General features: G+C 35.9%; 2 protein-coding genes across 2 annotated transcripts; one reads left to right on the forward strand and one right to left on the reverse strand.

Moving 5' to 3' along the window:
• The first annotated feature begins 93 nt into the window (after positions 1-93).
• Positions 94-3423, forward strand: LOC110443420 (protein UXT homolog). The gene is made up of 5 exons (XM_021487636.1): positions 94-201; positions 1500-1581; positions 1935-2008; positions 2554-2725; positions 2957-3423. The coding sequence occupies exons 1-5, from the start codon at positions 128-130 to the stop codon at positions 3020-3022; spliced, it is 468 nt and encodes a 155-aa protein (XP_021343311.1). The 5' UTR covers positions 94-127; the 3' UTR covers positions 3023-3423.
• A 675-nt stretch (positions 3424-4098) lies between these two features.
• LOC110443419 (protein FAM185A-like) lies at positions 4099-13485 on the reverse strand. The gene is made up of 7 exons (XM_021487635.1): positions 12928-13485; positions 12492-12592; positions 11907-11999; positions 10714-10894; positions 10433-10528; positions 5668-5802; positions 4099-4488 (listed from the first exon to the last, which is right to left on the reverse strand). The coding sequence occupies exons 1-7, from the start codon at positions 13412-13414 to the stop codon at positions 4376-4378; spliced, it is 1206 nt and encodes a 401-aa protein (XP_021343310.1). The 5' UTR covers positions 13415-13485; the 3' UTR covers positions 4099-4375.
• Positions 13486-17728: the final 4243 nt, after the last annotated feature.

Below are 17728 nucleotides of genomic sequence, written 5' to 3' on the forward strand. Positions count from 1 at the left end.
AAAAAAATGTTTGAAAGAGAGAAAAATAACAATATTTTACGAGAACAAATGCAAAATATAAAATTTTAATGTCGTGAAAAAGTTGTACCGGAACAGGTGCGCGCGTTCTAACATACAAAGAGGAAACATGAGCGACACTATTCCGGAGAAAGTGTTAGCCTATGAATCCTTTCTAAACGAAACACTAAGAGAGGATTTGAGGTAATATTAATAGATGACTTTACAGAAGACCTATTAAGTCATTTGAATTAGTTTGGTTATAAATATTACAACATCTGGTCCAAAATGAACTGCATCCTACTTCGTGCTTTTCAGATCGCATGGAGCCAGATGAACGTAATATAATTCTAACTCAAGCATGTTACAGTTTTGAGAAAACTGAGGATTAAAAGTTAAATGATCACAAAGAAGAATGTAACCTTTTAACTTAATTTCTCTTGTTAAAAAATAAAACAGCAGTTTCCTTCTGAATTCCTTTAAAGACATGGAACAGTAATTCTGGTGTGTGCACAGGGGTTCGTTACAACTACACATATATGTTAAGTTTAAGTATAGCATTTGTATTTCAGACATTTGTAACGAACCCCTGTGTTGTATTGTGTGTGTTTGGTTGTGTGTGTGTGTATGTAGTGAATGAAAGAATTGTAGATATTTGAAGGATTAATCCAAAATTGTACATATTGTTATGTGAAATAGACTTTCAAGTTTTCACATCGACACGTTAAATAATTCTGTCATGACCAATCATACAAATGAAATTAAATGAGTACATCATAAGGATGTTAATTACCAACCAATTTTGATATATTAGATAATATTGCAATATAGATATATATAATCACCTTAATTAAAACATCACCAGATCGAGATGTCCATGATGAAAGAGCCATGTCCTTATTTCTCAGTTTGCCACAATTTTCTATTTGCTACCATTGGCCACAGCTCAAGAATAGTTCCACTCTGAAAGTGATATACATTGTATGTTTGGTAGAGTGTCAGGGGGCATTGTTAGTTGAATGAAAGTACTATGTAATTTCAGGCCTGGGAATGGTTATTAATTTTCATTACAACACATTGCCAAATGAAATCAAATATTACAAAAGTTAAGTGACACTTCTACTGAGCTGCACTGTATACAGCAAAATAATCCAATCCAAGGAATTACAAGCTGTTCCTAAGGTAGATGATCTGTCAATTACCCTTCCCTTGAAAAATAATGTCCAATAATTCCTGATCAATGTATAAATTTCACCCAAACTTTTTACAACAAATTTGGAAAATTAAAACACTGTTATAAATACCTTGTCTATAGAAAACAATTAAGTTTATTTGTGTCAATATTTGGATGTTGTCTTTTGTGTTGGTAGTAATAAAAAGATGAAAAATGATTAACTTGCATGAACAATATATTTACTCCCATTTTCAAAAATAATTGTTTCAAAAAGCTTGATAAATAATCCATGCTTTGGTCTGCACTAATTCACTTTTTGTATCAACAGAAAACTGTTGGAGCAGCAGGATAAACTGTATGGGCAGATTGCAGAATATTTACAGTTGAAGACAGTTATAGAAAGAATTAAGGTAAGTACAAAATTAAAAGCAATGCATAATTGATGCTAATAGCGTGATGGTAAACTTTTCTGTAACGTTTATACATTTGTTTTTCGTTGAAATCATTGAATTCATTATCAACAAACTTGTTACAACAACACAGGGATCACTTATCAAGGTCAAGAAGGCTGTGACATAATTTGTTTTTGTCAACACTTGTTTGTTCTTAAGACTGGAAATTCATAATTGAACCAAATGTTTTATATCAATTTAGAACAAATTTCAATTTGATTGCAAAAGAGAAAGTGAAGACTCAATTTAAATACCCGGTACAGAAGAGGTTTGTGAGCCTTAATTACTTATCTCTTATTTTTAATTTACAGGATGCAGATTATACCAAAGATGAACTAAAGACAAAAGTTGATATTGGGTGTAACTTTTACGTACAAGCAAATGTGTAAGTAAGATGTGCTGTTCCGGGGTACTTATATTTCATGAACTGTCTAAATATCATGATTTTTCTTTGCTATAAAACTCCAAAGATGCATCTTGAACGTAGTGTACAAACTATTTTTGTATCTGAATTCATAAACTTTGTTTTCCTTGTAACTACAGTACACTGATGTGTATCCTTAATTAACTGATAGTGGTCAAATGTCAACTTCCATTTTAATTCTAAGCAATAACTTTTCAAATTGCTTCATATTCTTTTTATATAAAACTTCATAATGCATCATGACTATACAGTGTTGTGTACCTCTCTTGGATCTAATCTCAATAGTAAGGTCACAGAATCGAAGGGGTCAAAGGTCAATACTTGTCTTGGTATTAAAAAACCTTTTCAACAGATGGACACTTTTCACACTATGGTGGTTGTTGGTTGGGGCTCTGTAATGCTTTAGTGTCATTGTTCTTAAAGTTAATTCTGCAGTATTTGAGAGAATGAGTAATAAGGTTTCTTTTACCTCCCCTATTATGATTAATGATTTTTTTTAACTTCAGACCAGATGCCTCAAGGATATATGTCAGTGTGGGCTTTGGGTTTTTCGTGGAGTTTAAGATGGAAGAAGCCCTCAGATTTATTGGTAAAAAGACAGCCAGGTTGAATGAACAAGTTGAGAAGACCAGCAAAGATGTTGCCAAAGTGAAAGCTCACATCAAACTTGTCATGGAAGTAAGCGATCTCGTTAAGACCTCTGTTATTGTAATGAAAATCGTCACTAACATTTTAGGAGTGATACTGTACCTATTGCATCAAGTAACTTTATGATGAATGTGTAATGTTTCTTACAAAGACATTTAAAAATAAACTAATGATGTATTTTAAAAATACTGCAAGGCAAATTTATTTTCATTTTTCAAGCATTTACTGTTTTTACCTACAGTGGTCCATTATCATTTTCAGGGACTCCGGGAAATGCAGGGAATTAGTGCAAACTCTAAAAAGCCATTCCGGGATATCTTAAGCTGACCCATCTTATCAGCTTTGTGATGGAACACAAACTTGCAGCCCTATTGGGATGAACAGTGTTGAATTTATTGTTTTAGTTCAACTTTGTTTTAACAGAACTGTTTCGATTTCTGTATCTATACCGAATGTCGCTGTTAAGGAAATGGTATCATGACATAAAAGTGCTTCGCAGAGAGAAGGTGATGATTACTTATTGAATGGGCAATTTAAATAATGTCTTGATTCAATGGAACTGTGTCACATGCATATTACCAGGAACAGTGTTTGAACATTATCCAGACTACATCATCGACACAGTTGGATGGTAATTGGTTGAAAATTGACTGTTTGGTTTCAAAGAAAGTTTGAGCTCACATGCATATGAAATGAAGGTAGCAGGGCAAACCTTGGTGAGCCAGAGAGTACTGAAACTGTTGTTGCTTTTAATCAATATGTGAATTCATGCTATTGTTATACTTTAATTAAACAAAAAAATAATAATTGTGGAATTTATTTTTGTGGGTTTATTTGAGCTTACCTGGTCCAAAGGTGATGGTAGATGCCAATTAGAATGGTGGGATAAGGGATACTAAGTTTGTTTAAATGAATGACCTTGACCTTATTCAAGGTCACAGGGATCAAATACCGGTATGTTTAAAATCTTTAGACAATTATTTTTCAATAACCTGAGGGACCAGGTCAAAAGGGGTCAAATTTGCTGATTTGCTTTAATCTACGTTTCATCCCAAACAACTAAGCAGGTTTCAAGAAGAATACACAGATATAATGACCTATTGAGTTCAGTACACATCGCCAGCCTTCTTTAATTAACTATACATGGCATCTTTTACTTGTGATGCAAGATGATGTGTGTAGTTTAAAAATTTATACTGTAACTGAATCTTTCAAGATAATAATTCTTCTCTTACGAGGCTGTTGGATTTTGGCCTTTGACCTTGAACATATTTGGAGACCTACAAATCAAATAAGTTGACAGTGGTTTGCATATGTAAAATATATAAATGGCCTCAATGTTGGCGTTAATGATGTACTAAATGACACTCAATTATTATTGTTGTATGAAAAATTGCAAATAACAGATTTCAACTAAACTTTATTTCAAACAAACAAACATTTGTACATTTCCACATCTCACAGGATCATCTTAAATAAGATTGTTGATCTAACACTTACATCAATGTATAACTCATATTTATTCAAATTCTTTGTACCATATATATGCTGAACTGAAATTGAAAATAAATAGACATATACATAGATTGTACATGTACTAGCACCAAGGCATAGCATGAAGTACCATATTCTGGTTTATGATAATTTGCTATTGTTGGTGGTTTTTGATTCTCTGATACACTATCCAGATTGAAACTTGAGATTGAGAGACTGGAACCAGTCCTGTTGTTTAACGTTTACACATCCTTCTGAGGTTTCTGCTGAAATCATGGCCTGGCTTCCATTCATACTGCCTGTAAATAGAAGAGCAATCCTGTGAAAGCACAAATGTTTAAGCATCAAACTTGGAAGTTCTTTATCTGAATGGAAGACGATGAGAAAAATTAGGATTAGAACTAGACAATCGTTTATTACTACGGGTATATAAACATTGACATATTGCTCCCTTTCTAACCTCGAGGACGTTAACTTTTCAAGACAATTGATATCAACCCTTTCACCACTGTAGACCATAATGGACTCATCTAGATTAATGCATGGTAGAGTTTACTAAAGGTAGATAGGGATGAAAGGGTTTAACAAACTATCAGGAGAGTGAGAGAGGAGCCTAGCTTACTCGAGCACATCTTACTGTGTGATCATTTTATTTTTACATGTACCTCTATTATAATGAGGGTATACATGGGCAAAGAGGTAATAACGACAGTGCAGACAAAGACATTTCTCTTATTTTCAGGGCAATCTGCCCCTTTATCCAGACAGAAACATGAACATTTGCATATCACAATATCTAACTGTTTATTGTGATATGCAGATGTTCATGCTTCTGTCTTGATAAAGGGGGTAAAATGCCCTGACAATTTGACAAATGTCTTTGTCTGCACTGTCCTTATTACTTCTTTGTAAATATATCTTTTTAAGTAATAGGCATCCACCAACAGTTGTTTGTTTGAATCCAGTGCCAATATTGGATCATACTGTCCTTATTACTTATGAGACCTATATTATAATGAGGGTATGCATATCCTGTATGTGTGTTGAAGGTGTATGAATTTTCTGCTAGTTATGGAGTTTTTTCCCCCTTCGGCTCAATCATAGTGCCATACCACTTGAAATCTACGGCATAGAAACCATTATACCCAACCCAGACCATGGTATACCCCACTCAATACAGGTGAGCTAAAAATCCACTTTTGTAGAAGTTTTTTTTTTTATCCAAACATACCTCTTACTGTTAACTTCATAATTTATACATCTACACAGTCATGTATGTTGGTAGTCAAAATACCCACTTTATCTTCCATTCTTTGTACCATTGGATCACAAAATTCTTTTACACTGATGAATTACCAGATTCAAAATGCTATAATTAAAGTAAAATACATCCAATTATGTTAATAAAACATCATAGTATGCCCAGATGTGATTGTTTGTACACAGCATTTGGCAAACTCGGGATTGGTTCTACTTGCCTTTCACTACATTCTGCTGATTGCTTCCTTTAGAGCTCTCCTCTTGGAATCCCAATGTGTCATCAACAGTTACTGTTCTACCTTGTAGCTCGAATTCAGAATTAATTGTCTTGTCTACTCGTATACTAATATCACCTGAAACAAGGAAAACAAACATCTATCTATGACAGCTGAAGCTCATTATGCTTACTTGTACCAAAGCATTGGCCTGCATGCAATTAATAGAAAGACAAATGAAAATCTAAAGCAACCTACTGTAACAAGTTTTCTGGTAACCTTAACAAATATACAGTTCTGTATATTTTACCATGAAAACCTGTCACATTTTTGTATTACTTAAAATAAATTAGCAACTTCTCAACACACATAACAATGACTCGTTAAAACAGAAATAAAAAAAAAAATATGTACCAAGTAACAATAATTTTGGATACCTAATTATGAAACTGTGATTTAACTAAACCACTACCGATGAACGACATTAGCTAAGGTGTGTACATCATGAAAGATATATCCATAAAAGAGACATCTGCCAATATGGACACCACTTTTGATAACAACACCTGCTAATGTGACCAACGCTACTGATGACAAAACCTGCTAATGTGACCACCGCTACTGATGACAACATCTGCTAATGTGACCACCACTATTGATGACAGACACCTGCTAATGTGATCACTACTATTGATGACAGATACCTGCTAGTTTGACCACCACTATTGATGACAACATCTGCTAATGTGACCACCACTATTGATGACAACCCCTACTAATGTAACCATCGCTATTGATGACAGAAAACCTGCTAATGTGACAACCACTTTTGATGTCGGACACCTGCTAATGTGACCACCGCTATTGATGACAACCCCTACTAATGTGACCATCGTTATTGATGACAGAAACCTGCTAATGTGACAACCACTTTTGATGTCAGACACCTGATTATGTGACACCTGCTATTGATGACAGACACCTGCTACTGTGACCACCAATATTGATGACAGAAAGCTGCTAATGTGACAACCGCTATTGATGACAGAAATCCTGTTAATGTGATCACTGCAATCATCGATGACAGACACCTTCTTGTGACAACCGCTATTGATGACAAACACCTACTAATGTGACCACCACTTTGATGACAGACACCTGCTAATGCAACCAACACTATTGATGAGACACCTGCTAATGTGCCCATCACTTTTGATGACAGACACCTACTTATGTGACAACACTATTGGTGACAGACACCTACTAATGTGATCACAACTATTTGTGACAGACACCTAGCAATGTGACCACTGCTATTGATGAAAGACACCTACTAATGTGACCACAACTATTGATGACATACACCTGCTAATATGACTTCCACTATTGATGACAGACACCTGTTTCTGAGACCACCACTATTGATGACAGACACCTGCTTATGTGACCACTACAAATGATGGCAGACACCTACTAATGTGCCCACAATTATTGGTGACAGTCACCTACTGATGTGCCCACAGCTATTGATGGCACACACCTACTAATGTGACCACAGCTATTGATGACAAGACACCTACTAATGCAACCACTGCTATTGATGAGACACCTGCTAACGTGACCAACACTTTTGATGACAGACAACTTCTAATGTGACCACTGCTGATGATGACAGACACCTGCTAATTTGACCACCACTATTGATGACAGACACCTGCTAATGTGACCACAACTATTAGTCACAGACACCTGCAAATGTGCCCATCACTTTTGATGGCAGACACCTACTTATGTGACAACACTGTTGGTGACAAACCCCTACTCATGTGATCACAACTATTTGTGCCAGAAACCTAGCAATGTGACTACCACTATTGATGACAGACACTTGTTTCTGAGACCACCACTATTGATGTCAGACACCTGCTTATGTGACCACTACAAATGATGGCAGACACCTACTAATGTGCCTACAACTATCTGCTGATGATGACAGACACCTGTTAATTTGACCACCACTATTGATGACAACCCCTACTAATGTGACCACAACTATTGGTGACAGACACCTACTAATGTGACCACGACTATTGGTGACATACACCTGCTAATGTGACTTCCACTATTAATGACAGATACCTGTTTCTGAGACCACCACTATTGATTACAGACTCCTGCTTATGTTCCCATTACAATTGATGGCAGACACCTACTAATGTGCCCACAATTATTGGTGACAGTCACCTACTGATGTGCCCAACACTTTTGATGACAGACAACTTCTAATGTGACACCTGCTATTGATGACAGACACCTGCTACTGTGACCACCACTATTGATGACAGACACCTGCGAATGTGACCACAACTATTAGTCACAGACACCTGCGAATGTGCCCATCACTTTTGATGGCAGACACCTACTTATGTGACAACACTATTGGTGACAAACCCCTACTAATGTGATCACAACTATTTGTGACAGAAACCTAGCAATGTGACCACTGCTATTGATGAAAGACACCTACTAATGTGACTACCACTATTGATGACAGACACCTGTTTCTGAGACCACCACTATTGATGACAGACACCTGGTAATGTGCCCACAACTATTGATGACAGACACCTGATAATGTGCCCACAACTATTGATGACAGACACCTGCTAATGTGACCACTACTATTGATGACAGACACCTGTTTATGAAACCACCTATATAGAAGACAGACATCAGCTAATTTGACAACCACTATTGATAACGACTGCTAATGTGACCACCACTATTGATGACAACATCTGCTAATGTGACCACCACTACTAATGACAGACACCTGCTAATGTGACCACCGCTATTGATGACAACCCCTACTAATGTGACCATCGTTATTGATGACAGAAACCTGCTAATGTGACAACCACTTTTGATGTCAGACACCTGCTTATGTGACACCTGCTATTGATGACAGACACCTGCTACTGTGACCACCAATACTGATGACAGACACCTGCTAATGTGACCACAACTATTAGTCACAGACACCTGCGAATGTGCCCATCACTTTTGATGGCAGACACCTACTTATGTGACAACACTATTGGTGACAAACCCCTACTAATGTGATCACAACTATTTGTGACAGAAACCTAGCAATGTGACTACCACTATTGATGACAGACACCTGTTTCTGAGACCACCACTATTGATGACAGACACCTGTTTCTGAGACCACCTCTATTGATGACAGTCACCTGCTAATTTTCCCACCACAATTGATGGCAGACACCTACTAATGTGCCTACAACTATTGGTGACAAGATACCTACTGATGGCCCACAGCTATTGATGGCAGACACCTACTAATATGCCCACAACTATTGGTGATAGACACCTACTAATGTGACCACAGCTATTGATGACAGACACCTGCTAATGTGACCACAACTATTGGTGACAGTCACCTGCTAATGTGCCCACCACAATCGATGGCAGACATCTACTAATGTGCCCACAACTATTGGTGACAGACACCTGCTAATGTGACCACAACTATTGGTGACAGACACCTACTAATGTGACCACCACTTTTGATATGACAGACACCTGCTAATGTGACCACAACTATTGGTGACAGACACCTGCTAATGTGACCACAACTATTGGTGACAGACACCTAATAATGTGACCACAACTATTGGTGACAGACACCTACTAATGTGACCACAACTATTGGTGACAGACACCTACTAATTTGACCACAACTATTTGTGACAGACACCTACTAATGTGACCACAACTATTGGTGACAGACACATACTAATGTGACCACAACTATTGATGACAGACACCTACTAATGTGACCACCACTATTGGTGACAGACACCTACTAATATGACCCCAAATATTAGTGACATACACCTACTAATGTGACCACAACTATTGGTGACAGACACCTACTAACGTGACCACCACTTTTGATATGACAGACACCTGCTAATGTAACCATTGTTATGGATGACAGACACCTGCTAATATTAATTCAATTACCCAATATTGTTGAAATTGTCTTACAGTTGTGTCTCACTAACACATTTATCATAGTAGTAACACATTCAATATCTTAATGATAGGAATCTTCAAAAGTTTAAATAACGCTTGCTGAATATGGCCGTGCTTTGACAATCCAGCAACCTTTATTCCATTTCAAATTAAGTGGCTTGACTGTTAGACTGCTGGATTGCTCAGACACAATTGTATAGAAAAGGTCAATTGATCTTCAAAACACTAGCCAGATAAACAGACATGGTAATCAATGATTGCTTGATTAAGGGTTTCAACTGTACAGCAATTCAATTACAATTAATGCATGGGTGTTTCCTGGTTTGAGTGCAATTTATTTCCTGTTTTTGGTGTTATTTATAACCTGGTTTGGGTGTTTTTTATTTCCTGGTTTGGGTGTTATTTATAACCTGGTTTGGGTGTTATTTATAACCTGGTTTGGGTGTTATTTATAACCTAGTTTGGGTGTTTTTTATTTCCTGGTTTGGGTGTTATATATAACCTGGTTTGGGTGTTATTTATAACCTGGTTTGGGTGTTTTTTATTAATAGGTGTGGGTGTAATTTATTACCTTGTGTGGGTGTAATTTATTACCTGGTGTGGGTGTAATTTATTTCCTGGTGTGGGTGTAATATATTTCCTGGCATGGGTGTAATTTATTTCCTGGCTTTGGTGGAACTTACTGCTAGTTTTGGATGCATTTTATTACCTGTTTCAGATTTTACTTTTACTTTCTCAGGTCTGGTTATAAATATATCAGATGATCCTTTCTGTACCTCAGCATTCAAATTTCCCTCAAAAGAATCTGTAAAAATATAGATACAATTATTACTAAATATCTTATGTCATTTATAAAAGACAATCATTATATTACCCTTGCAATAAAAGAACAAAATACTGATGTCTTGCTTGCAATTCAATCAAGTTTTAAAACAAAATATAACTTGACTTTAATATAGAATTTGTTTGAAATCAAAATATGATACCAACCTATTGTCAAATTTCCTTCAGGAACTATGACATGAGAATCAGCATGACAGTTCGACAGTTTAATGTTTCCATGGCGACTGGTGAATGATGCCGTACTACTGTACACAGATGAGCAGGTGATGTTGCCATTCTCTGTGCTGCATGTGATTTCAGTCCCCTGAAGTCTATCTGTGATAATGTTCTGTAACAGAATTCAAACACTTGTATAACTTATCGTGAACACATGCCACACTCCTTCTCATCCACTGAAGGTAGGTCAAGTTCATTTATATGAGGAAACTTAGTACCTAATTTCCAAACATAATGACCCTGGGTATTTCAGTTTTCAGCAAGAAGCCTTTAAAATAAATCAGTTGACAGATGGGCCATCAACCATACAATAAGATCACAAGCCCTTCCTGTCAGCTAGGTGAGCTTAACACAATGGCTAAGTGTATTAGGTAAAATTTATGGATTTTTATATAAAATTTAAAGACAATCCCAAAGTTTATAACCCAACCCCTTGCAATAATATATCATACTTTTAAAAACACGTAGAATAAAAATTTGGGTTGAAGCACCAGGGCAAAAAAATGATGTTTATCGCCAACAAAATGGAGTAAAGCAGATTCCCCCCCCCCCCCATATGTTGGGTTCTTAAATATTCCAACATCGGGTTACTACCTTCAAAAAATGACCTACTATGAAAGGAACTCAGCTAAGATAGACATAAATAATACAAAAAAAACAAGAAGCCCATGGGCCTTAACGGTCACCTGAGTCCTACAGAATTTATTTTTGTTGTTGAAATATGTACCAATTTGAGTACAAAATAGTTAAGTATAACGTTAACTTAAGTTTGTCAGGACCATGAGCTGATCATTCCTAGACTGAGTTTCAGTTAAATCGGCCTATTAGAACTTGACTTTAAGTTTGGAATAGTTTTTCAAAATGGCGGCCATATTGGATTTCTGATCGACCCAAAAAATAACAACATTTGGCCAGGGAGATGTCAGTAACCTTCCCATGAAATATTAATGAAATCCCTTTGCCAGAATTTTAGCTTAAGTTGAAATTGTAAAATGTTAACGGACGAGGGCGGACGAAGATGGATAGCAATAGGTCACTTGAGCTAAAGCTCAGGTGACCTAAAATTTCAGCAGCCGTCTATAACCATCTTTGTTTCTTTACATGTATAAGCATTTGAAACATACTGAATTGCCTTTAGCCTGAAGGTTGAGGTTGCCTTGGAGAAGATTCTGACAGACAAGGTCACCTCCGTTACTTTCAGCAGAAACAGAACCACTCTGAAAGAAAAATGAAGAATATTTGCTGATTGACCAGAACAAAATTTACCAATCAACAGACTTAACATATATTCTCAATGATTCAGTCTGTGTTTAGTCACTTATAAAATTGGAAATTCACACCACATCAGAGGGAAATATTATTGCTTACAGTAGTCACAGGATTGAAAACAGCCATTATGTGTGCCTACAGCGAGCAAATGTATAACAAATATGAAAGTGCTCACAGCACTATTCAAGAACAGGACACTAAAACTTGGGAAATGAAAATACCTACATAAGTATGCAATCAGCACTGAAGATTTTAAAGTCTTGTGGTATGTAAAAAATGGAAGTGAGAAGGATTTGCAATATTTTTCGTCTGTATTCATATTTTAAGATATTATTTTCAAAATGACAAATCATTTTACAGAACGTCAAAACAAATAGAATCAGAAATAGCAAGAGGTCATTGATGTCTTGTCTTTTCCCCTTAATGAATAGGAATAATACCTTGGTACTAATAAAGGTACACGACTTAGCCTTCACACTAATACTGTCACTCTCCATTCCTTGTATAACAGTAGTACCCTCACTGCATGTCACATCCAAATCTGAAATAGAGAAATACATGTACATTACAACATTAGCCTAATTTTCGAGAAATTGTTAAATAAAACTAACAATAGATTATTTCTTTTTTTCTCCTCTAACAGTTTCCGTCATTTTGACAGTCTAGGGGGAGACAATTCAACATGAAAACTGACTGTTTTCTTTTACTTGAATAATGTTTCCTTTGACTTGAATAATTCATGTTGCAATATAAACAACTGTTTGACGAGCACTTGGTTAATGATTCTCGACATTTGCTATTAATCTGATTGATGGTTATTTTTTTTGCTTCCTTTTTTTAAAAATTATTTTAAGCATTTTATGGTTGGATTCTTACCAAATTTAAGTGGTATTTCACAACGACACTCAATTGGGAGCCTCGCTGCCTTGAATCTTCCATCTACAATGATTTCTTCTGGACGCATACTGTTGTGAGTGTCAAATTTTATTTCGTACATTTTAACTAAACCAGATAAAAATTCGTGTAAATCGTCACCTGATGGAATTTCAGGGGCAGTATAAAACAACCTTATAATCACAGTGTTCATGTCAGGATACAGCTGGGGATTTAGACTAGATACGTGGGTATCAAACGGGAGATTCATTTTCAGTTTTCCAAAGTGTTCCACTCCACAGCTCCACTGCTCCAGTAATCTATTTGACATATCAACTTCAGTCTCCCCATTTCCAATGGTATGGACACGCTTGTTGAAAACTTCTGATTTTAACACGGGTTTATTGTTGGTTTTCGGAAATACTGCCGTTGTTGAGAGTCTAACGAATGTACCGAGAAACCGAGCAGTTTTTCTTGCACACAGACTCATTGTTTACAAGCTCTTTAAGCAGCTTGACAATTTATGTATCAGTTGACAGCCGCTTCCACACATGTGCAAAAGACCGGAAGTTTACAATGACGGCTACCGGTGTCGGGTCAAATTCATGTACGCTCTAATATTTAAATACCCCTGTTGAAACGATCCAGGTGATTTATATAATTATTCCATCGAAAACACTTTGACTTGAATTGTACCAACCTAATATAAACTGCTTTAAATCTACAATGACTGAGCTTTATATAAAGTTTATTCACTAAACAAATTGAACATTTAAAAAGGAGAGTCAAAATTTCTTTAGAGACACCACGATTGAAATTGCATGCGTATTATCTATTTGCACCGTATTAGAACAAATCATTATATTTACATGACATTCCTTTCTAAAAAAAAATTAAATGACGTTTTTTCCAAGCCGTATTTAAAAAAAAAAATCCAATTAAATATAATCAAATTCTGCTTCTGGTTTTGCTATCTCAGAGAAGAGTTATAGCCTTAATATTACTACATCATCACCAAAATTCCAGGGCAACACTCACTTTCTTTGATGTACATTAACCCGGCAGCGTATTTTTAAAATTGACCGGCTTTGAAGTTAGGTGTTGCTCCTCTGTATTCTATAAAGGACATGTTTCAGCCTAGTGATTGGTCAGTTTTGTTCATCTGAAACCAACCAAGTAGCTTTGCCACGTGCATTGACGTTTGCAAGGGTGCAAAGAACGTAAGTGGGCGTAACCACTCGAATTTCAATCGAAGATGAAATGTATCAACAGGGTCTGTTTCATATGCATCATATTATTCTGCAGAGAAATATTTCTGAAGGTCGAATGGTTTTCGGTGAGATCCGTGATTCCCAAATTTTGAGCTATTGATGATGTTCTTTAAAGACCTTCCATTGGGACTTTTTTGTTTGGTTTTGAAGAAAAACATTTGTGTCATAACCAGTTATGAAATGGTAACATATTTGTTCGATAAAACCTTTTGGTAGATTGTTGTAAAATCGCGTCAAAATGTGTAAATGTGTCCGTATCTTGGAGGTACATGTACCTATAACTGTATAGTGGCCGGGGATTCCAAGAAGAAGTTGACGTTGTGACGTACAGACAACCACAAGGGTCCAGTTGTTCAAAAGGTGATCAGCTTAATCAGTGATTAGCGCAAATTTTGATTTTTGTGTATCTTTAAGACAAAACCAGAGTTAGACACAACTTTCCAGATATCAAATATTTAGCAGAATAAATTTACATGCACAATTGCGAGATTTTACCTTGTATATCGACAAAATTATTAAAGGTTGAAAAAATGTCGTTAAACTGTTATTAAGCTAACCACCTTTTGAACAACTGAACCCAGGTTGACTAAACTGAGAGCTGACGCGATGTTTAATTCTGTGCACAACCAGTTTTATACAGCTAATGCGTGTTATCAAAGAAACATTAGCTTCTTGCGCTTTTTGTTTCCTTCTTCCTACGTTTTCATTGTGAACGCCTCAATGTGTTTCTTGTACCGCCAAGAAACTGCATGATATACCCATTGATGGGCATTTCAACAACCTACCAAGAAACTCAACTACAAATCAGTTATGCAATTTCATGCATTAAATATGGCCTTGAAAGTACTTTAATTCCTACATTGACGATCTACACGGAAAGTTTCTAAAGAGGGAGTCAGTGAACTCATAGAGGGAACATGTCGTCCGTAGAAGCGCAAATTAGCAGAGTACATGATGTACACAAAACAGACACTAGCTGTTGATGGTTTGGAAACAGAAGTGAAGTCCCCGACGAGTTATTTTATCCGCTCCCATTAAAGCATGTGGACTATTAAGCAATAGTTTGGAGAAATGGTCACTCTGCCAGGCCTGGCCCAGTTTCATTAATATTCCTTAACTTAAGGAAACTTTTTAACTTAATTTTTTCCATAGGAACGCATTACAGAATTTAAGGAAAATTCCTTAACTAAGAATTTTTCCTTAAATCCAATAATGCTTTCCTATATAAAGTTAAAGTTAAGGAATTTCGTTAAGTTAAGGAACGTTGAAGAAATTGGGGCCAGCAGATAGTAGATTCCTTCGTCCGCACATTGTGATTCAAGACTAGAGGCCACATGATGTCACATTGAGTCAAATCCTCAAAATATGTTGTCTGGAAACGATTTTGTGTGCATACCAGATAGTAAACAGGAGGATTGGTTGCAAATACTGCAAATCCCATATACATAGCAATGTGTGCATGTTGGCAACACAATTGATGATCAAACTCCTAAAATGAATATTATTTAGTCAAACAAACAGGTTTTTGCCAGGCTGAAGAATTTTGCATTAACATTTTGCCCTTAATTAATGTTTAACATCAAGAAATATTTTTTGGAATAACCTTATCTTTGATCATTGATACATGGAATGCACGGGAATTCGTTTGCAATTAGCTAATTTGCACAATAAACCATATGATTTATCACTGATATAATTGCTTGATATGTATACACGATTGTAATGTCTGATTGCCTAGTTATATAGTAATTGGACAATTCGGTGATGGCGGGCATCAATTTGCATACCTATGATATTATTTCCTATCAACTACTAAAGAGATGTCCTGATTATTTTCACTGACCACCAGAATATAGTCATAGACTCTTTGTTATGTCTGCTTTCTTGGTTACATAGACATTGTAGGAGATGGAGTTTTGCACTATTGATCATCAATTTGCATGATATGCTTTTACCACTTACAGCGTACATATGTAGATGAAGTTCTCTCCAATGTGGCGGATTGTGTGACCCACCTTCGCACGGAAGCACAAATCAAACAAGAGATACAGTACATTAAGAGATCTTTATTGCGACTAGCGTCCAGCGCGTTTTACAAAGGCTGGTTTAAATATAACCTTTATCTTTTTTACAACAATTATGAAAGTTGAAGTTATTTCAACTTATATAAATCAATATTATTGGCCCGGATATTAGCGCGCTGACGGAGTACCCGGAGAAAACCCATGCCATCGGGCTGGTGAACCCCATACCTTTTAACGTCCGATTGGGGAATCGAACCCCGGTCGCCTTGGTGAAAGGCGAGTGCGTTAAACACTGCACCACCTGACCAGACTGGTTTAAATAGCCTGTTTAAAGGTATGCTATTTTCGATTCGACAAAAGGGAAACTTTCGAGTTTGACTTGAACTGAACAAAATATAGTTGCATGAAAAACTAAATGTGTTTGACAACATCTAGAAATAACCTAAATTGATAAAACCAGTCGGCATATGTGTGTGTTTAAAAAAATGATGGTTCTTACATATTTGCACAATTTTGGATTAATTTGCTTTTCGTTCTTATCAGTTATTTAAATGGGTACCTTTCTAATTTTGATTTTTTTGAACACTTTTGCACTTTCATCACGCACACATACTGTAATTGTGTAAGAGTAATCTCCCATGGATAACTTTGAGATGGTCGGGTACGTAGTAGTTTTATTTCACCACTCCCTTCGTTGCTAAGTCATGTGACTTTCTTTATTTTCAATTATAAAAATAATAAATATTTTATAACATGAAACCGCTGGGCTTGTTCTAATAATTTTGCTTCAGTTTAGATATATGAAATATATTTTGTTGCATATGCCGTTCATTATTACGACAATATTATGAGATACGTTTCGACACTATGACCTACACGCTTGTAATGATGGCACGTTCAGATGTTCGTTACTTGTAAATTGTTTGACTATGAAGCATGATGCATACAATACCTTTTGATATATCGATCAATCAACCAACCAAACAATCAATCAATCAATCAATCAATCAATCAAAATACTTTACATTCACATGTAAAATGAAATATAAAGAAACTGTCGACTTATGAAACGTTTTTACAACACGCTTTACAGGATTGTGAATCACATGTCAAAGATATATATTCTTTAAACAAAATATTCTATATACCACATACAAATACAATAAAATTCTATTATTAAAATAATGCCCCAAAGATGTCGATTTACATGACATTATGATTATTAGGCAACACATATCACGTTAAATACATTTAAAAGAACAAATTCATGGAAAAGCGGCGATGCTTTACCCCAACAAATAACTTGTAATAAGCAATAAATAGAGATGAGGTGTCTGCAATAAATACCCCACCCCCACCCCCCTGCGTATAGAGTTCTGATATGATAGATGAAATACTATAAGTATTCATGTGTAATATATTTATATAATTTGTTGCAGTTAAATAAAAAACAAAATTCCATCCGCTCTAAAAACTTCTTTCAAACATTCGATTAACAAAGTTTCCCTT

Source organism: Mizuhopecten yessoensis, unplaced genomic scaffold (assembly GCF_002113885.1).
Source record: "Mizuhopecten yessoensis strain PY_sf001 unplaced genomic scaffold, ASM211388v2 scaffold716345, whole genome shotgun sequence".
Taxonomy (NCBI): Eukaryota; Metazoa; Mollusca; class Bivalvia; order Pectinida; family Pectinidae; genus Mizuhopecten; species Mizuhopecten yessoensis.